General features: G+C 59.4%; 5 protein-coding genes and 1 non-coding gene across 6 annotated transcripts; 4 read left to right on the top strand and 2 right to left on the bottom strand.

Moving 5' to 3' along the window:
- Positions 1-269: 269 nt before the first annotated feature.
- BXZ73DRAFT_106122 (uncharacterized protein) lies at positions 270-3,348 on the top strand (the record flags this gene model as incomplete). The annotated part of the gene is made up of 5 exons (XM_048016508.1): positions 270-2,030; positions 2,486-2,597; positions 2,654-2,763; positions 2,820-2,946; positions 3,017-3,348. The coding sequence occupies 5 exons, from the start codon at positions 270-272 to the stop codon at positions 3,346-3,348; spliced, it is 2,442 nt and encodes an 813-aa protein (XP_047873017.1).
- Positions 3,349-3,777: 429 nt separating this feature from the next.
- BXZ73DRAFT_t181 lies at positions 3,778-3,851 on the top strand. Its single transcript has one exon. It is a non-coding gene; the product is annotated as a tRNA-Val (tRNA).
- A 324-nt stretch (positions 3,852-4,175) lies between these two features.
- On the top strand, positions 4,176-5,394 carry BXZ73DRAFT_106121 (NAD-P-binding protein; the record flags this gene model as incomplete). The annotated part of the gene is made up of 8 exons (XM_048016507.1): positions 4,176-4,233; positions 4,299-4,317; positions 4,383-4,482; positions 4,549-4,953; positions 5,013-5,037; positions 5,099-5,196; positions 5,253-5,307; positions 5,369-5,394. 8 exons carry the CDS (start codon positions 4,176-4,178, stop codon positions 5,392-5,394), a joined length of 786 nt encoding a protein of 261 aa, XP_047873016.1.
- Positions 5,395-6,064: 670 nt separating this feature from the next.
- BXZ73DRAFT_81302 (uncharacterized protein) lies at positions 6,065-6,835 on the top strand (the record flags this gene model as incomplete). The annotated part of the gene is made up of 3 exons (XM_048023480.1): positions 6,065-6,113; positions 6,176-6,675; positions 6,725-6,835. The coding sequence occupies 3 exons, from the start codon at positions 6,065-6,067 to the stop codon at positions 6,833-6,835; spliced, it is 660 nt and encodes a 219-aa protein (XP_047873015.1).
- Positions 6,836-7,372: 537 nt separating this feature from the next.
- On the bottom strand, positions 7,373-7,950 carry BXZ73DRAFT_106119 (uncharacterized protein; the record flags this gene model as incomplete). The annotated part of the gene is made up of 2 exons (XM_048016506.1): positions 7,373-7,873; positions 7,930-7,950. The coding sequence occupies 2 exons, from the start codon at positions 7,948-7,950 to the stop codon at positions 7,373-7,375; spliced, it is 522 nt and encodes a 173-aa protein (XP_047873014.1).
- Positions 7,951-10,252: 2,302 nt separating this feature from the next.
- Positions 10,253-13,027, bottom strand: BXZ73DRAFT_81300 (uncharacterized protein; the record flags this gene model as incomplete). The annotated part of the gene is made up of 3 exons (XM_048023479.1): positions 10,253-10,907; positions 11,161-11,393; positions 11,471-13,027. The coding sequence occupies 3 exons, from the start codon at positions 13,025-13,027 to the stop codon at positions 10,253-10,255; spliced, it is 2,445 nt and encodes an 814-aa protein (XP_047873013.1).
- Between the last annotated feature and the right edge of the window lie 7,759 nt (positions 13,028-20,786).

The following is a 20,786-nucleotide window of genomic DNA, read 5'->3' as shown; positions in this document are numbered from 1 at the left end:
TATGTACACTGAGTCGCGGCAGCGTGAGATTGCGAAAGTCAGTGAGTCTCGGTCCGGTTTGCCCGCCGATCTCTGCCAGGGCGCCAACAGAACAAGACTAAAGTACTTCTCGAAAAGTTCAAGGCCTCAGGCCTCAGGGCCAGCACGCATGATCGACGCACTGTCCTTCCTACCATGTTGCAGCATCCTCCCCTCGAATTTCTGTGACCTCCTGTTGCCACCTTCTCCACCTGCTTCGAGGGTTCACGCACTCCAACTTCTCAAAAAGCATGCCGCTTCCCGAAGATTCCGGGCTCTCATCCAACTCAACGCGCGACGCAGTCCGCACTCGACTTACCGAGCTTCAGATTCAAGCAAATGCTATTGCCGCAGAAAAACTCAAGCTGTACTCGTTGTGGAACTCCTCCCTCCCTATCAACCGCCTTCCGCACGAGCTCCTAGTCCTCATTTTTTCCGCATTCTCCTGCGAAGCCACTACCAAAGACGCGAAATGGATGTTCTTTCACTGGAGGGCAACGATGATGCTGGTATGCCGTGAATGGTACAACCTGCTGACGTCGACGCCAACCCTTTGGTCGCTGTTGTATGTCACCCCTACCCACCCACCACATTTCATATCCACGCTCTTCTCCCGCTCCGCACACACACCTCTCGATGTTCACTTCGTCGACTCTGAAGATCCTGCGATGGCCTATTCCTCTAAGAACTTGAGTCTCGACGCCGTCCGGCCTGTCGCGGATGCCCAAAACAGGATACGGACGCTGGTGGTACCCAGGCATGGCGGTTTGGTTTCTGCGGCGTTCGAACTCCTTTTCCGGGAAACGACCTGGCCCGCCCTCGAATGTTTGCGCATCTTTTTCGCGCGAATCCACACCCCAAGAGACTACGTGATGGACGTTCTTCGTCTCACTCCCGAACGGTTCCCGAAGCTGAAAGAGCTCTCCTTTACCGGCATCATCATCCCCATCGAACCGAGCGCATATCCCCGGCTCACAAAGCTCGCTCTACTTGGTTCTGGAGACGAAATGCCCCCATTCCAGGACTTCGTCGCTCTTCTTTCGACCGCGCGCAGTCTCACCACTCTGACGGTCTACAAGATCGATCTCGGCGAGGTCACATCACCCGAGACTGTCGCCCTCCAGCCTCTCCTCCCCTTCACACTCCCCAATTTGCGCCACCTCTCCCTCCACAGCAACCGTCTCGATGATTTTTCCACGCTCCTGCGTTTTCTTCGCCTGGACCCCTCAACGGACCTCCGCTTTCATCCGATGAACTGGGAGCGTATATACGACGACGAAGACGAGGAAGAGGAAGAAGAAGACGTTCAGCGCAGCATCGTCGACGTCTTCTTCCCGCCGGATGACGACGCCGTGGACGACGCCGATGCCCTCCCGCTACCCATAGCGCGCGTCCTGCGCTCCATCGAGCTCAACGTCCAGGGCGGCTGCCCCATGCTGTTCGCCTGGCGCGCGCCCATCCCAGGCCCCGACGATCCCGCGTTCGCGCTCTCGGCGGACACGTCCAGGGCCCAGCACTCCGACTACGGGCTCCCAGAAGCCCTCTGCGACCTCGTGACCCTCTTCAAGGGCGCGCCGCTCGCTCGCCTCAAGATCACCGGCGCGCTGACCGAGGTCGAGGCGGGAACGTGGGGCGAGGTCTTCCGGGCGTTCCCGGACCTGAAGCTCCTCGATCTGCGCGGCTCCGGCGACGCGTCCGCCGTCTTCGCCGCGCTCGCCGCCCCCGCGGCGGGCGAGCCTGAGGAGAACGGGGAGCCTGAGGCTTCCGTTGCGGGGCGCGGGTTCGCGTGCCCGGATCTGCGGCGGGTCACGCTTGGGCAGGTGGACGATCTCAAGTGGCCGGAAAGGAGCAAACAGCTGTTCGGGGCGATGGTGGGTGCGCTGAGTGCGCGCGCGCAGGCGCAGGTGCCGCTCGAGTCGCTCGTTCTGCACCTTTCGGAGCCTTTCCCTCACGTGAGGGGAGGCTGGAGCGCGAAGTTGTTCCTCCAGAAGCTGCGGCGGGTGGTGGAAAAGGTGCGGTACAGGAAGCACAGGCTCGATGATTATCCATCCGAGTCGGATTCAGAGGACTGCTACTAGTACTAGAGCATAGGGAGATGCCCCGGAACCCCACATAGTAGAGAGACATTCTACTAATTCGTATATTTTCTTCCGTACGGCAGATCCGACATCGCTCGTGCCGCTCCCACTGGACCACGACGGTGAGCATCATAAGAACACTCACATGCGGGAGGCCATCCACGGCGAGACCTCAGCCACTATCAGCACTACCTGTCAGGCCATAAACATGGTGGCAGCGGAGCGGTATAGGACGAGGGCCGAGAATTGGCGATCGGTTCGAGACACAAGCAGTACCGCCCGCATTCGGACCGCCGCCAAGGCACAACCCACGCGCGCATCCAATTGCCTGCCAAAAACCCATCATGCCCCCCGTCGGTACTTAATCACTTACCGCGCCATGTTGAGAGGCTCCGACTGCCGTCTTTCCTCCCCCTCTAACTGACGCTGCACTCCTCACGCTCCTTCACGTCTTCGTAATGTACGCCCTCGCTTTCATGACCATCGCGCTCGTGGCCAACGGTGAATCTCTTGTCGGCGCGCTCAAGCGCTCATGTACTCATTGTAACCGTCCACAGCTGCGGCCCTCTCCGTCCCCTCGCGCGGCCTCTTCGCTCGCCAGCTATCGATAGGCACCGTGCCCACGCAGTGCTCGTCGCAGTGCACCGCGATCTCGACCACGATCTCGGTGCGCACCTCGTCTCCCCGCCCTCCACCGTTCGGGGCTGACATCGGAGTGCGCAGTCCTGCTCGACCATCGCCTGCCTCTGCACGGAGGCCGTCAACCGGGGCGTCGCGAGCTGCCTCCAGTGCTCGCTCTCGTCCGCCGCCGACGCCTCCCTGATCGCACAGGGCCAACAGTCACTCGCCGGTGCGTCTCTGAGCTCTCCCCGCGTCCTCCACCACCACCGTCGCAGCGCCAACACGATTCTTGTGTGCAGCGTACGAGGACTCGTGCGCGGAAGCCGGCGCCGCCGTCGCCTCGATCACGCTCAGCCTCTCCGCGGCGACTTCGGCGGCGGCGTCCACAGGCACGAGCGCGACGTCCGCCACAGGCACGACCGCCGCGCCGACCGCTGCGACCGCCGCGGTGTCCGCCACCGCGCCCAAGGCGCCGACCGCCGCGGCGTCCACAGCGACAGCAGCGAAGACGGAGGGCTCGAGCGGGCCTGTGAACCCGTTCAGCACCAACGGGAGCGGGCGCGGAGCGAGGGGGAGTTCCGCGGCGGTCGTGGCGGCCGCGGCGGCCGCGTTAATTGCGCTTGTACTCTGACAGCGGGGAGGACCTGGAGGATCTGTGGAACCAAAGACGGATTGGGAACGCGGCGTCGTCTCCATCGGTCGGAGGAGGCAGCTCATGTATACCACCAAGTAGTTTGATATCCCCGGACTGGCTTTGGATTAATGCCGCTCGTTGTATTCTGGTGTGGCACAGATGCCTTGGAACTATGCCGAAACGACTGCATACTGTTAGATGTCGGCGGCTCGGGCGAGGTCGGACGAGGAGTAAAGACAATCATACGACGCGGTTGGCCCCTATGGGCATCGGGAGGCGAGTACAGACGGACGCGGGGGAGAACGAGGGGGTGGGGAAGGGCAAACGCGTGAGCCTGCGAGTGCGGGCCGGGGGACGGCGGCTATCTACGCGATGAGCGACGTTTTTGGGTCGTTATGAAAGTTGCAATATGCTGGCGCTTATAACGGTTCGGTGGTGTAGTTGGTTATCACGTCTGTCTAACACACAGACGGTCGTCAGTTCGAGTCTGGCCCGAATCATCTCCCACGGTGTTTCATCGTTTTTGTCTTTCATTTCAATCTCCACGTTCGGGGTTCGGTCTTTGCTTCGGAGAGCATTATGCAGCTGCCTCGGGCTTCGTCAGACCGCTCGGACACGGCCTCCGGGTCTGCTAACGTTCCATTGCCGGACGACGCCCAAGTGCATGCGCAGTGCCACGCACGATTCCACGAGTCTTGTGGAGGACCTTCATGAGGCGAGTTTCTGTCTCGCCGCCGCAAGCAGTGTCGACTATGTGAGTGAGCATCTTGGCCTACTTTTCTTGCCGCCTGACAAGTTGGCAAGTCTCAGCGTGTCTTAACAGCATGGCGAATGTTAGTCCGCGCCCACTCATCATCATCGCAGGAGTGGGGAACGGCTCAGGTGCGTAGTCCGCGCCCTGCAGGTCTTCTATACAATATGCTGAGGGGCGTTTTTCATGCGAGCAGGCGTAGGAGGAGCCACTGCGTACGTCGTCTGAATCTGCTTATACATGCGTCCCATCCCAACACTTCCCCGTCCTCTTGCTTCAGACATCTCTTCGCGAAGGAGGGCTACCGCGTCGCCCTGATCGCGCGAAAGGCCGAAGAAATGGCCCCGCTTGTCGCGGAACTCATCGCGTCTGGAGGCGAGGTACGTGTCCCCCATTCACCCCGTTCGGACGACCCAGCTTGAGAGCACTCTCCCCTCTCCTCTCAGGCCGCCGCCTTCGCCGTCGGAGCGTACACCCACGCGGCAGTGACCGCGCTGTTCCCCACCATCCTCACGCACGCGTGGCCGACACCCGCGCCCTCCGCGCTGCGCGTCGCGGTGTACAACGTCGGCTTCGTCGTCCGGAAGCCGTTCCTGCGCGTCTCGCCCGCGAACCTCGCCGGGGTCGTGGACGCGAACGTGCACGGGGTGTTCGCGTTCGCGCGCGCGGCGGTCGAGGCGTTCCGCGCGAACGCGCTGGACGCGCGCGGGAAGCGGGGCACGCTCGTCTTCACCGGCGCGACGGGCAGCACGCGCGGCGGGGAGATCACGAGCGCGTTCAGCGCGGGCAAGTTCGCGCTCCGGGCGCTGAGCCAGAGCCTGGCGAAGGAGTTTGGGAAGGAGAACATCCACGTGCGTCGTTGGCCTTGCAGTTTGTCTCCACGTCGATGGGGCTGAGCGAGAGTGGACAGGTGGCGCATGTGGTCATCGACGGACGTGAGTCTCTGGCTTGCTTGTCTCGAGGGCGGCTTCGTGAACTGACTCTGGCTGGAAACAGCGGTGATGACGGACTGGGCGATGAACAACTTCGGCGACATCTCGAAGGATTGGAAGGAAAACTTGGACGTCCGCGTAGATCCGAAGGGCGTCGCGATGGTACGTGGTCCACTATCCCCGACGTTGCCCGCTGCTGAGCCCAGTCGGCCGCGCAGGCGTACCTCTATCTTGTCGGTCAAGATCGGTCGGCGTGGACGTGGGAGATGGACAGTGAGTTGAGACGCTTCTTCGCCGTGCGTGCCATTAGCGCTGATGTCCCGTCCTTGCACAGTGCGGCCTGCGCACGAGAAGTGGTAGGACGGCACATGTATGGACAGTGCGCTGCCACCGCATATGTTATCCTGTGCGCCATCCTGTGTGTGTTTGTCACGATGCAGGGAAGACTCGACGGAGATGAGGGGGCTTCCGTCCCCTATGTCGCGGAAAAGCTGCTAGCGATTTGCTCCGGCCTTGGCTGAAAGGCTAAAGGCCAGCCAAGGGGAAACGCGGGTCAAAGCATGCGCGCGAAGGGAGAAAGGCAGCTACCAATCACACTGGGAATTAATAGCTCACTCGGGATCTTTGACAGCTGATCCGACTTCTAATGAACTCGTTCCCTCGTCCGCAATTTGGACGATTAAAACCGCCGGTTTTCTGTGTTGTTTCTGCTTTTGAAGACAGATCGTACGCACACCGCTGTGGGTTGTAGAGAGCGAAGGTCGAGTGGAACCGGTGCGCCGCCCACAGTCCGTGGTAGATGTACATCACCTGATCCCGAACCTTGGACGCGTCCTTCCAGGCCCCGAAGCAGGCGAACTGTCATCAGAAAGATGAGAAGGCCCGACGAGTTCATAAGCCCTGTGGTCCAACGTCCAGTTCCCGCCGTGCTCCCCTTCCTGCCGCGTTCCCGCCCCCTCGAGGTCTCGGACCCGTCGCCCGCACTTCCTTTTCCTCGTCGCTCTTTGCCTCCGCGTCCTTTTCATCGACCATGCGCTCCTTCGCCGCGCTTCTCGTTTCTGCTTTGACCGTCGCACAAGGTACGTACTGTTCGTCATCAGCGAGCACCCGCAGGCATTTAACTTTCATTCGCGCTCTCCAGTTGCCTTCGTTGCCGCTGCAGACGACCCGAATGGCAACGGCCCGTCGATGTCCATACCGTCCCTGTCTATCCCTGCGTTTCCAACCCCTCCAGCATGCTCCAAAGAGCGCGAAAGGCAGGGCCTCTGCACCCCCGACGGGACCACGACCACACTGGTGTTCACCGCGACCAGCGGCTCCGTCACCCTCGTCGAGACCACCGTGCTCACCATCGGCGGCTCGAGCACGGCCCCTCTGAGATCCACCATCTCCTTCTCGGGCCCGGTTAGCGCGAACACTCTCTCCTCCATCCCGTCCGCCCCGGCGTCATCGATGAGCACGAGCAAGGTGAAGTCGTCCTCGGCCTCCGCGTCCGCGTCCGCGTCCTCGGAGCTCGCCTCCTCCCCCACGACCACCTTCACCGCCTCCCCCACCACGAGCCACACGGCGTCGTCTACCTCGACCGTCACGACGTCGGTGGTAACCACCGCCCCGGCCGCGCCCGATTCAGGCAACACCTCGGTGAGTCTCTCGCGCCCTTTCGCGAGCGCGTCGTTGACGTCGTGTGCAGGCCACCGGGAACACCGCGGGGTCCGGTGCGGCCCTCGGCGCTGCTCTCGACGCGCGCGCGATGGTGCTCGCCGCCGGCGCGGTCGCCGCGGCTGTCCTTCTTGGCTTCTGAGACTTGAGCACGTGGAGCGGACCCCGCTTGAATGCTGCCTCTTTTTATTTGCACTATGTATTCCCGGGCTCGCTTCTCGCGCGCATACCCCCGGATGTTCAAGTACGGTTTGTATGTTTGTAGTTTAGTTTCGCCGCACGCGTCGAAGACCGTGATCTTGACAGCCACCCGGTGTGAGTGTGGGCACTTCATTCACCTTGGCGACTTCATCGTGTGCGTGGTGCGTGGGTGCGGGTACAGGCGCGGGTCGAGCGCAGACACGAGGTCTTGACCTGTACTCGCACCCGCGAGGGTCCCGTTCGAAGGGTCAACGTCGGACGAGAACGCGCGCAAGTGGCACGGCTGTGCGGTCTGCGGAAAGGACTCTCCAAAGCACGCCACGCACGATGCCTCCTTGTGCGTACGAACTCTCCACGTATCCTGAGCGGCACTGAAAAGTCCAACGCTAGCTGATGGAAGGTCGAACACAGCAAGACACAGTGACGAGCATATCGATTCGACGGACGAGACGTCTGCTGCCCGTGGCGCTAAACGACGTCAGTACTTGACTTGCGTGGTCAGCTCGACCTCTCCCTCGACCAGCCCTCGCGCCTCTGCCAGGTACGGTCCGGCGTCGAGCCGGACCCCTTCTCCTTCCTCCGCATCTCCGTCGCTCGGAATAACTTGCCCGTGCATGGCGACTTGGCGCAGCGGGCGCATGCCATGCCGCGCGCGCGCTCGGAGGCACTCGATCAGTGTCTGGAAGACCGCCTTCGCGTCCTCCGGCGCCGATTTGAAGAAGCAGGACAGGTTCCGGAGAGCGTGGCAGGGGCCGCTGTCTCCAGCGCTGGGCGAGGACGAGGGAGGGGTGAGCGCGTGGAGGAGCGCAACGGGGGCTCCTCCGCTGGTGAGCCCGAGGTGTTCGAGAGTGGGGAACGTCGCGAACAGGTTGTGGAAATAAAAACTCACCCCGCTAACGCGGCCAGTGGAAGGCGTGAGGGACCGAGTAGATGGAGCGGCCGGGTTGGCAGAAGGATGGAAGAGGTTGGACCCGAGCAGCTGTGGCGGCGGCGTAGACTCATCCAGAGCGCCAGCGAGAGGGCGTTCACGAGCACGTGAGGGGAGCCAGTGCTCATGTGACTGCGACGCGTAGACATGCACGGTGTAGACAGTATAATATATGCCTCCAACATCCCTCCCCATGATCCCCGACGCCTCGCCGTCCGACAGCGCTGATGCGCTCAAGGCTAAAATCAAATCTGTTCCCACGTACCGTGGACGCCCTGGCAGTGCCAAGGCCGTCCCCTCAAAGCTCAAGCTGAATGACAAACAGAAGGCTCGGATCGAAGAGCTCCACACGCAGAACGAGTTAGAGCTATCACTATATGCGCCTGAAATTGAGGCTCAGCGTGCGTGTCGACCATCTAATCCCTTATCTCACCCGGATCTCACAGTGCAATAAGCAGAGCGCGCTCTCCAGCGCATCGAGGAGCTTGATCTCCACGTGCCAGTTGTCGACCGGCTGCGGGCGATCCGCTCCAAATGGGCAATCAGGAACACCGACCGCAAAACACTCGCCAAGCACTCAGATATGGCCCATGTTACGTACCTCTATCAGTGCATTTGTGGAAGCGACAACACAGTAGGCTCAAAGTCCAGCAAGAACCGCCAAATGCAATACCAGGATGTCGGATGCCTCGCATTTGTCAAGCTCATCGCCACATGTGAACAGCGAGAGAAGAAGGGGACTGGTCATGGGAAAGCGAAACCCAATGAAGGTCAGCCCCGCATCATGTCCGGTGTGTTCGTGTTCACCTCAACACCATATCCATCATAGATTCTGGCAACCTGTTGGTCGTGCACGCAATCACTGGGAACACCACACACTCCCTGGAATGCCAGAAGGTCCATGATGCCTTCCGCTTCCCACGTGCCCCCCTCCATCCCGAGATCCGCGCGTACGCGCTCTCACTCCTCGGACAAGGTGTACTCGCGCCCACCGTTTACACAGCCGCGAACCAATTCGCACATGAGCGCTTCCCAGAGATAGTCACTACAGGCGACAAGAACTACCGGTACATTTACGTCCCACATGACACTACTTCGCTATACCGCACCATGAACCTATGCAACGGTATCCCACAGGTGTCAAAGCCTGAGAATAACCTGGATCTCTGGTTTCGCGCGCAAGAACCATCACCCCCATGCCCAGAACTTGCCGAAGCATGCATGTTCTACCAGCCATACCTGAAAGATCAAACTGACCGCTTCATCCTCATCCTTGCCACTCCCGAACAGCGCCGTCAAGCATGGAAGTACGGCCATCAGAACATCCTTCTCCTCGACCTCACCTTCGGGTTCTGCTCCGCGCGTGCGCTCCTCTTTATTCTCATGGTCATTGATGACAACTACCGTGGTGTTCCCATCGCATACATTGTCTTCTCTGCCAAGGAGAAGACGAAGGCCACAGGTGTCCATGCCGACTACAACGGGGCGCTGCTGAAATTGATCCTCCGGGAGTACGTCAGTGGCATGGGGCTCAACGAGGCGGGTGAGAGCTTTGCACCCAAGATTGCCATCACCGACTATGACAAGCGCGAGCGCTCTGCACTTGCCGAAGTGTTCCCAGGGATCCAGCTCCTGCTGTGCCTGTTCCACATGTGGCAATCATGGCGCAACGCCCTCAACAAGGCCGTCAAGCAGGTCCCCAAAGACGAAGGACGTCAGGAAGTACGCAAGGCCTTAGCCGCCTTCGCAATGCGACTGTAAGCACATCCCCGGTGTCTCTCGAACCACCTGCGCTCACCCGGATCTGCCACTCCAGTTTGAAAGAGTTTGAAAGCTTCGCGGCCGCGCATACAGCCCTCCACGAGGAGCTCGCGAAGTACGAGACACTCGCCCGCGGACACTCAAAGCGCCCACATGGCCGCGCTGGCATCCATTTCCTAGACTACCTCATGTCGTATGTCGTCTCCGACCTCTTCCCACAATGGTCCCGCGCAGGTGTCAACATCGCGGCTGCCACTCTCGGTGTTCCCATTGCCCGCATCCCACGCACCAATAATCACTTAGAGTCGCATAACAACCACATCAAAGGCGACTACTTCTCTGGCCATGCCCACGGTGGACGCCTCCCACGCATAGATCAGTGGATTCTCATACTCATTACAGAAGTTGTGCCCGCTTTCTTCTCACGCCGCGAAGACGAACGTCGTCTGTGCGCCTTCCGGCAGGCAACTATGCAACCTGTGTCTAATCCAAATGCTATTGACACTCAGCTCCTCACCGCTCTCTGCCAACCCGACAAGGACGACACTGACAGTGCCAGTGGCGCCTCCTCTGAACCTGAACGCGCACTCGGTGCTAGCTCCACCTCTCCCAGCCCACGCTCCGCCCACGCAACTCCCTCGCCGCTCTCGGGCGCTCAGTCACATGCCCCTAGGCTCCGATCATCTCCCTCATTCCCGCTCTTGCAATCACCCTTGCCAGCACAACACCCTCGACCCTTGCGCTCCCCTTCTCTGGAGTACATTGATCTTGCTGCTCTACACTCGTCTGCGCCGGCTGCATCATCCCCACATGCGCCGGCAACTCGCTCCCCTTCTCTGGAGTACATTGATCTTGCTGCCCTACGCTCGTCCACACCAGCTGCTTTGCCCCCGCGCGCTCCAGCGACTCGCTCCCCTTCCCTGGAATACGTTGATGCATTCGTCCCGGCTGCCTCGATATCCGCAGATGCCACGCGTGGCGGTTCGTCCTCGCCAGCTTCAAGTTCTCCCCTGCGCGCAGTGCCGGCCGCTTCACCCTCGCACGCGCGCACTGCCTCCGACTCCTCTCCCGACGCTCCCACCCCTCCTCGCGCAGTGCCTGCTGTCCGCTACACTCGCGCGCCAGCTGCTTCTCCCCCTCGCATGCCCACTGCTTCATCCCATCTTCTGCTGGCTCCCCCTTGCGTGCCTGCTGGTGTAGTCTCTCGCGCACCGGCTGTGCCTTTCTCGCGCGCGCGCGCACCCGCCCTACCGGCTGTGCCTTTCTCGCGCGCGCGCGCACCCGCTCTACCGGCGCCTCAGGCAAGCAATCGGCGCGCGTTGGCCTTCCAAGATATCCAGAACACACATGACACCTTACGCAACAAAATACGGCAGGCGCGCAGGCTTGGCGTATCAGTACAAGAGCTCGCCCCTTACACCACACCCTCTATCGCGCGCGATATGGATGCGCCCCCATTGGCGTCAAGCTCGTCATCAGTAGTACCAGACTCTGAAGATGCGTCCTCCCCGGCTACTGCAAGGTCCAGAAGCAGTCTTCCCGCAATCGTGTGGGATCAAAACCCAGGTATCGCTCACCTGCGGGAGAGGGTTCGCGGTCGTGTCCTCGACGATGAAGAGCACGGACTCCAGCCCTCAAAGCGCCTGAAGACGTCCAATGACGTCGGTGTCGGGACTGCACGGCCCGAGCCCTTCCAGGCCCAGCGCAAAGAAGCCCGTAAGACGTCGTACAAGACGCGGTAGATGAGCCGTACCCGAGTTGTGGAGTAGGCGGCGTTGACAGTGGCACATATGTAGAATTCGGTGTAGAACTACATGGCTTCTTTAAGCGCCCGCTTAGCGGGGTGAGTTTGGCCTCCCGGTGCCACCGGCCGTCTGCGGGGCGCACGTCGTCGGCGGAGAAGTTGAGGCGCCGCAAGGGCGATCCGCCGAAGAGGGTGACGACGTCGTTGATGCCGCAGGAGAGGTCGTAGCGGTTGGGGCGTGCACTGTCGAACATATATTTAGGCACGGGGGAAGCGGTCCACTCGAACAGTGGGTCCGCCAGATCACCGTCCGACTCGGCGAGTCCCATGATGGTGGCCCGGAACCGGTCGGCACAGACGTGCAGCCTCTGCGCCGAGCGGGTAAAGGGGATAGGCATTGTCTCCCCGCGATCGGGATAGAAGGCGTCGACGATGCTGAGGCGGCGGCCGGCTTCGACGTTCGTGGGCGGCTGCCGCCAATCTTCGTTGAAGAGACCGGTAACATCGAGGTCTGCGCGAGCAAGAGGGAAGGCCTGAAGGAGCACCATTACTTCCTCGTGACGTGCGGCACCAAGGCTCAATGAACGCAGACGGGGCAGCGTCAAAGGGAGTTGGAGTGCAGATGTGGGCGCTGGTGGAGAATGATCCGCGGGTCTATCTTGTGACATATTGTGTTCCAACCGTATGAGGAGCTTTTCGAGCCGAGGAGATTGAGAGAGACAGATGAGGAAGTCTTCCACAGGAGGCCAATGCGATGTAGGGCCCGTGAGGTCGAGTGTTCTGAGCTGAGGAAACAATGTCGGCTCGATAGTGCCGGGGAGGACCATGTTGAGGGTGAGGTGTTGGAGTCTCGGGAAACGCGCCGGGGTGAGAGACAAGAACTCGGCATTGAGAACGGGAAATATGTCTTCGTAAATATCGGTGAAATCGACGAACAAGGTCGTGAGGATGGGCCACGTTCTGTCCCGGAAGAGGGCTTCGAAGAACGGCAAGGTGTAGAACAGCCGATCGGCATCCACCAAGGCAAGACTGCGCGTCCGTTTCGATTGAGCGGCGATCGCCACCCCGGCCTCCTCTGACCAGACCTTGGATGAATACCCTTCTGAGTCGATGGTCCACCCTCGCCCCGGGTGGCCGTCGCCCGTCCCCCCATCGTCTTCGTCGCCCCCATCGCTTATCGTCCTATCGTCTCCTCCATCCGGCAGGTCGAGAGGAGCTAGGTCGGGAGAAAGCTGCAGAGACGAAGACCATTCCGACTTGTATTTGCGTTTGAAAGAGAAATCGAGGCCCGCCCTAGCCGCGCGCGACAGCAGCAGATCGTAGAGGCGTGGGGGCGCGTGCGGCGAGACGAACGTCCAGAGCGTTGGAGCGCTCTCGATGAGGTCCCGCCACCTGCGACAGACGAGGAGGAGCACCTTGCGCCGCAGGTGGGTCCGTTTGGGGTTTTCTTCAGCGAAGCTCGTGGGCTGGAAGCAGGCGGCGAAGATGCGGAGGAGGAGCTCGGTGGGCAGAAGGTTGATGGAGGGCGTACTGTTCCAAGCGGCGCACCGTTCATCGCCGCGAGCCACCTGCAAAGCTGAAGCCTCCTTCTCCTCGCCCTCAGCTGCTTCACCCGCCGCATCTTCAATCTCGGAGATGCGCTTGAGAAGGCCGTCGCGGACCGGGCATGGTGGCAGGCCGTCTGTGCCTAGAGGCGTCATCCTTGGATCGATATGGAAATAGCAGAAGATCAACTGTGCTGTATGCCAAAGGTGATGGCAGACAAGCCCCGATTGCGTGGTAGAAATTGGAAGGGGGAAGAGGAGGCAGACACTAGCTGAGTTGAGTTGCTTGACCTGCAGTGACTCGCGCCGCCCGGGCCGGTCATCGCTGCGCACATCGAAACGCCTGCAGGAGACTTTCTTCAATGCCTACTTACGACTATCATCCCGATGGGTCGTAATGCCCCAGCATATATCACGCTCGGCCCGTGTGAAGCAGTCTGGGTGTAGGCAAAGGTCGTCGGTTATGCGCCTTGGCAACTTCCAGCGACATGGGCAATAGCGGTCACCATATTTCACTCATCAAGATCCAGCTGTACCTCGGATACTTCTTGTAATGCACCTCGTCCACCATCCGCCTGGGCCTCTTGAGGTGCCACGCCTAGGCTCCCCTCTCGTCCAGCAAAGAAGGCTCGCATCTGACGGCGGTCGGGGTACGCCGAGAACCGAGAGCCTAGGGTTTTCGTCACCGTCGTCTGTGTCGACTGCCCTTGTCCTCCTCGTGAGTCCCTCGCGCCCTTGTGCGAGTGCTCAAGCGCTCTGGCGCGTCGTTGACGTCGCGCGCAGGCCACTGGGGGCACCGCGGGGTCTGGTGCGGCCGGCGGCGCGGCGACTGATGCGTGCGCGGTGGTGCTCGCGGCCGGCGCGGCCGTTCCTTGCTATCACCTCCACCCGTACCAGTTTGCACGAAAGCTCGATGAGCCGTGACGATACGCTGCGACCGCGGATGAGATGCCCTCGCAGCAGTAGCAAAGTTCGCGTGGCCGCTCCTCGTCGCCCAGCCACATCGGTCGCCGGCGTCGACGCGGCCTACATAGATGGACACGAGGACTGTGGCGGGCTCACCGGAGCTGCGGCAGGTCGTTGCCGTCCGCGGGCAGCACTGACTCGGGCAAGGATAAGGAGGCGGCGCGCATGACGGTATTCGTCGTGCACTCAGAGTCTTAGATGCGTACATCCTCGAGGACAGCTCGGCGGCTCCACGGCTTCCGCGACCTCTGAGTGTCACCGCCTCAAACCCAGAAGCTTGAACGCGACGACCTGCACCGTCGCTACCCTCCGCGGGTCCGCGCGCGGCCACAGTCGTGGCACGGAAACGCCAGCGTCACTCTCGAGCCATGATGCACAGTCACGAGGCCGAGGTGTAGCTCGACGCCCTCAAGGGATACCGGCACCCTCTGCATCCAGCTATCTCCGCACGCTCCAGGAGCCCGACGGCGGCTCGCGCCCCGCTGGTATCACACCTACTCGAGCACGCAAGCGCGAAGCAAACTTCTTATGGACGACTACGCCGTGGGCGCAATGCTCTGCAAATTAGAGGTTCTACATCCGCAGCTTGGTGAAGAGGCTGCTGTCCACCATCACCTGCGGCTCGTGCGCGTGAGTTTCGATCGACGCCGTGACGCGCATGCGGGGGGCGAACTTGAACAGCACGAAAACGAGGACGAGATGGTCCGGCGCGCGATCGCGGAGAGCGAGACAATGGCGCGCGCGCGCGCCGAAGACGACGACCGTGACGACACCTCCCGCATCGACGATGGCGCGTGCGTCGGAATACAGTGGCGAAGTGAACGAGCTTGCCGTGCAGAGATGCGGCTTCAGACCTCGAGAAGCAGCCCTCCGAATCCCGCCACTGGACAGTGACGGGCGACGGTGTGGCCTACAGCTTGTCCCTCCGCGTGGACACCGACAGTGCGGCACAGTGAATGAGCGTGAGGCGCACGAGCGGCGCACCGCGGAGCAGCGCGATGAGGTCCCAGAGTCGGATTCGTATTCTTCGTGTGGGTACTCCTTGAACGGGTGCGCATATGGGGTGACGACCACAAGCACCCCATCGGAGTCGGCATCATCCTTGTCCCCGCGCGATGTGCAAGCCTTTGGGGCTAAGGGTGAGACCGCCGCGGCGCATGTCCATGTTAACGGAGCGCGCGGTTCTTCGCGAGCGGGAGAGGCAGTCCGTCGTCGGGGTTGTCGCTGTCACCGCTGGCCGAAGAGAGGAGGTCTCGGATGATGCTGTGGCACTAGTCCGGGTTACTACATATCACCAACGTTCTCAAGTATTTCCACGGGCAGTGGAACAAGTTTGAGCAGACCTGAGCAGAGTATTTGAGAAATGGAGTGAGCCAAAAGGGGAGAGAAAATCGATGGCAGAGCAGTGAGAGTGATACTAGTACAGGTGTCACGAACGAAGAAACGACACGACGAGAAATCCCGAATATTCGGTGCCCGAATAGGACCTGGAACATGGTACTGCCATGGAACCTGTCACGGTCACGTTCTTTGTCTGGTCCGCGCCGGACCGGACAAAGAACAGGAATCATGGTCGGCCCGTGGTCTGCGCCCGCCCGGGGTGGCGTAAGGCATCACGATCCGCCCCCGACCGTGCAAAGAACATGGTGGGTCCACGTAACCTGGCTGACTCATGTTCCGAGCCTGATATGCGCGCCACTGGGTATCATGGAATCGGCCTGGTCTGCCGCAGACCAGGTCATGCCCAGGATTCATGGCCTCAGCCTGGTCGGCCACTTACCAGGTTTTATGTTCGGCACCGAGACGTGTAAGTAGCGCCTTCCTTTTGACTCTCTCTAACCCCGATCGTTAGTGTTTCTTCGCCCTGTAGCGCACAGTTGAGCGCAAGGTCGAGCTTGAATGGGCTTGGCAGCATCGTGAACGAGAGTTCAACGAGCCAGGTACAGGACTTGAGCGAATTCGCGGGTGACAGCGGCATCGAGCAGGTGCCAGGCGGCGATGGGCGCGTTCAAGCCCGCCAGTGCGCTTGACCCTCCGCTCGACCATCGACGCAGCTCAGGTACGTATCCCTTTGCTCGCGCTCACGATATCTCAGTCGAGCGTTCTCCCAGACACGCTCCCGCCCCAGCGATAATCTGTGCCGCGCTCACTACGGTCGAGGAGCTTCACCCCGGAGTAGAACCTTGAGCGTTCTGCGCATGAAGAGGCAATCTCGTCAGTAACGTGCATTGTTCTGTAGTCTGTATGATACTGACTTTCCGTACCGCGTCTTGTCGCGCACGTCCGCAAGGCGCGCTCGTGAATAGTAGCTATGAGAGCTCCGGGTGCCACTGCGCTCGTGGATCTGGAGCCACTGCGCTCGTAGCTCCGGAGCCACTGCGCTCGTAGCTCTGAGCGCCACTGCGTTCATAGCTCTAGGCGCCACTGCGCTCGTAGCTTCCAGCGCAATCGCACTGCGATGCGATTGCGCTGGAAGCTACCGGCCGGTAGCTCCCACTGCAGCAATATGTTCGCCTCCTTGCTTGAGGCTCTGATTAGCTTCGATCCGGGCGCATGTGATGGTAGTCCTATCGCACTGCGCGACGAGTCTGTCTGGTGCCGAAAATTCTGAGGAGCTTGCCAACACCAGGTAGTAGAACGTTGTATACTAGCTAACAGTGGATCTAATTAAACGCACACGGGAGGAATTGTCGCATGCGACGATGGTGATGACGGTCAATTCTGTCGCAAAACATCAGTGAAATTCCGTACAGAAACCAACATGACTTACGCGATCTAGAGCTCGCACGACGACACAACTCTCGTCGATACCGTCAGGTACGTAGGTCAGGCTTGCAAATTGGCAAACTACGTCCGTTGTCCGTACGACGATACTCCTCTCGGATCGATTGTAAACAAGTTTGGTGTCCAGCAAGGGGAATCGACGATAAGGGTCCCATGCTGCGTGTTCGTTGGTGAGAGTGGCATAGACATCCACCACTAACCATGGCTCAACGATGTCCCCCTTTGTCGGTGAGAGTCTTCGATGAAGGAAGATCTGGGAAATCTGACCAGCAAGTACGCTGTCGGGAAGATCCCGATCCGTCGGGTCACGTAAACACACGAAGGAGTTACGGATGTTCTTGTCCCGTGTCCCGAGCGTCGCGCGGTGAACTTCAATCTTCGGAAGTAGTACTGCGTGGAGTGGGAGTTGGACGGTGCCACGGGCAGGTTGTTCATAGAACGAGCTGTAAGCGGATGGAGGCGTATGATTGAGCACGCCGAGAAGTTTGTTGTAGACATCGCGCTCGAGCGTCGCCTTGCAGTGTTTGAACTTGGTGTACAGAGCACGTAAAGTTTCGGCCGATTGCGATGCTGTTGCTAAGGCAAGGATCTCCGCCGCCCTGGTACTGCGCGTTGTGTCTTGGAACACAGCGCGGACCGCAGATTTGAGGTCGTCGAATTCTTCGGTGCTAGGCCACTCTACCGAGTCGAAGAGATACCTCAGTTCAGTTCCCACACAGAAGTGATCCATGAAGGTCAGAGGGATCTCCTCTGTATAAGACGAAGAACGCGGTTGATCAGACAGTTATTACTGCACTAATCACAGCTGCAAGACCTACCTATTTTGTTGTTCGTGTTGAGGCGTTGGATGATGCCGTTGAAGCGTTCGAAGGGAAAGCCCCACCAGGCCATAACCGGACCGAACAAGAGGAGACATTGACAAAGATGGAGCGAGAGGTGATGGTTCGGCGAGAGTTTGTGATTGAAGAGCTTGCGGAGACCGATCACGTATTGTAACATGTGAGAGTCGAACAATCGGGCCCGCTCCGCCGTCATCGAGCGTCGGCAAGCAAGGTCGACGGCAACGGCAAGATGGACAAAGTTCTCGAGTATCGCAAGCTCGAGGTTGGAGGCCGTGAACGACCACGTTCGAACCAGGGTGATGACCATGCTGATGGTACAAACGGTGCGCCAATGATCGGCCTTCAGCTTTCCGTGAGATTTGCTCCCTAGGTTAGACGGAGGTCGCTCGATCCAAGATGGCAAGTATGTCGATCGGATGTCTGAGCGCACTTGTTGGATGATTTTCGGCGTGAGCACTTGAAACGTTGAGATATCGTCGGACAGATAGAAGTTGTCAGCGTCTTCCGGTAGGATGGGTGGTACACGCAGAGCGGTCGGCGCATTTGATTTTGCCTGTCCGTGATGGTTAGATTGTCTGAGGGACGGCGAATATTATACCAAGACATGGACGTACCCATTCTATCAAGGCTTCCGCGTACGCTTTTTTAGTAAGCGCTGTGGGAACGATGTTGTTGGCTTGTGCAAGAGCGACGAGGTAGCCTTTTCGGGCTTTCGTGAGCGAGGACATGACGCAGGAGGCGTCGAGGGACTCGATGATGTATTGGAGCCATTGCTTCTGTTCTTCGGGCGTGTGCTGGGCCAGCTCTCGCGTTTTCTTCCCTTCCTTCTGATCCTTGACGTCAAGCCCCCATACATCCCGGAAGTGGTGGCGAACTTGACCTAGGAACAAGTTGTGCATGGCATCGACAACGGCGTACCTGGTCGGATCCCAGTAAGGGAGGCGAAGGAGTTCGGACCATCGGATGCCATGCTCCTTGAAGATCACCGTGCGTGCGGCGACCGTCGGAGCGTCGCACCATGACCGTGCAATCTCGAAGTGTCGTCTCCAGGTCCGCGTGGCCCACGTCGAGCGCGAGAGATTGTTGATGTCGGACTTCGATTGTAAGCAGAACGAACACATACGTTCCGCAGAGTGGCCGGCAAAACCAGCGGTTTTGCGAAGCGCCGGAAGGTCGCATATCAAGGGGATGATGGCTGCACGAACAAGGCGACCGAGAGGGCAGAGAGACGTCTGACTTATTCGAAGTCCAGACGTCCACAAGATAAGGAAGTCGTCGATGAGTGGTCGAAGGAAGTGATTGAGCTCGTGGGTCGAGGGCTCCCGTGGTCCAGGAATAATGCCCACCAAACAGAGGTTCTCGGGGCGGAATCGTATGGCGAGAGGAAGGTTGAGACAAACGAGGTATATGGAGCCCACGGAGCGAGACTTCCCGGACTGCTTGTTCCCTCCTGGGTTGAACCAGTCGATGTAGAGACCGAAGACGAGGTGAACATCGTTGGAGACGGTCTTTGAGAACGGAATTCCGTTTGGGCCGAGGAAGTTCCGAATCGCTGGCGAGTGGAAAATGTCCGTCCAAGGGGAACCAGGTTCGAGGGCCGCGCTTGTCCACGAAGTGGCCAGGATCGACTCAATGGTGGGACGTGAGAACATTTTTGCGATCCAAGAGAGGGGAGACTGGTAAGGGAATGATCGCAGCGGTAGTTGCGCGTTCTGCTGGACCAGAGGCGTTTGACAAGGCGACTCGCCAGGTTCGGAATGGGTGCAAAGCGGAGGATATGGGTTCCCGTGGTATTTCGTAGGATCCGGGGGGTATGTTGCACAACACGTGGGACACGTTGCATATCGAACGATGGAGGGTTCGATGCGAAGCCGTGATATCACCGTACGTATGTGTTTTGGGACAGTGTCTCTGAGCTCGTTTTTGGTGGTGACGTATTTGTCCGTAGTCTCGTGGTTTGAACGCGGTTTGTAGGCTTTGAAGACTTCGACAGCTGTGAGCCGCACTAGAGCGAGCACGAGGTCGGAGACCTCTTGACTAAGCCCGGAAATGGTGTGTAGGGCCCCCGTGATGATGAGGATAGCAAACAGGAAGGGTCGCATGGAGGGCAGAGGAGTTGGAAAGCGTTCTGCTCAAGTATGAGCTTCATGAATAGTTCTCGAAGAATATCGTGCCATACTCACCCATCCAAAAGACCTGCGGCGTCGCATCTTGGTGTTCGAAAAGTCCCGCTCTCGTCTTCTCTCTCTCCCAGGCGTAACGCTCTAGTGCCAAAGATCCGTCCAGTGCTTCGCGGGTTCGCTTGATGAGTGAACAGCGGCGCGCGTCGGCGTCACGATGACCCAACGGCTTCATAGCGAGGAGACGTGCGAGCGAGCTTTCCAAACTGAAGCGACTATCAAGGAATGCGATGTTTTCTGGATCGCGGAACAGAAGAGGGCTAGGGATGTCGGTGATTGCTGATGGATGCGAGGAGAACTTGAGCGTGGAATGGTTGGATTCCATAGCGTTCATAGCATTGGATACCGAAGACTCCAGTGCGGAGAGGCGTGAAAGCCTCATCGGCGGCGTTTCTCCCTGACGCAACCCAATGAGGATGGATTTCAGACTTCAGTAGGATCCGATGCTCACCTCAATGCTCGAGGGGTCTTCCTCTGTGTCCATGATGTGATCTTCATCGCCGTCCTCCTGGCCGGAACCGTCACCCATCCCAACTTCAGTATCCGTAGCCTCTGCCTCCTCTAGTTCGGATGAATCCACAGGTTCTTCCTAACAAGCGATACATATTTAGCGAACATTCAGCCAGAAGACGCTTGACCACCCACCATAGTCTCCCTTGTAGATTGAGGGGAGGCTGAACGTTCGCTTGACTCTCGTACAATTGCGTGAAGTAAGGCTTCGCGCATGCGGAAGTCGTCATTTGCTTCGGTAAACTGGTCGTCCATCATATGCTTCTTCCAGACATCCAGCCGTTGCTTAGCTCCCTGGCGGATGCTGCCGTCGGGTGCTCTATAGGACTGCAGCCGGCAAACCGAGCATGTACATATCTTCGTCTTCTTCACCATATGATGATGGGACGAGGTGGGTGAGAGAGGGCAAGGGAGTGATGAAGTTGAGAACAAGAAGCAAAGTGGCACAGGGACAGCGCCGCACCGAGTTGCCACTGGGAACAATGGCGTATCAAGTGCAATCTATCAAAGCAAATTTGATATCGGATAGACCGACCGTGGACGGATACCAGCTAAACGTGGAAGACTGGAAGGGATGGCGAGAAAAACTATAAAATTGTTGATGCAGTCCTCGCAGTTTCTGGTCGGATGGCA

This window comes from Epithele typhae (genome assembly GCF_022376455.1).
Source record: "Epithele typhae strain CBS 203.58 chromosome Unknown BXZ73scaffold_77, whole genome shotgun sequence".
Classification (NCBI taxonomy): Eukaryota; Fungi; Basidiomycota; class Agaricomycetes; order Polyporales; family Epitheliaceae; genus Epithele; species Epithele typhae.
This window is presented reverse-complemented; position numbering and strand designations above follow the sequence as displayed.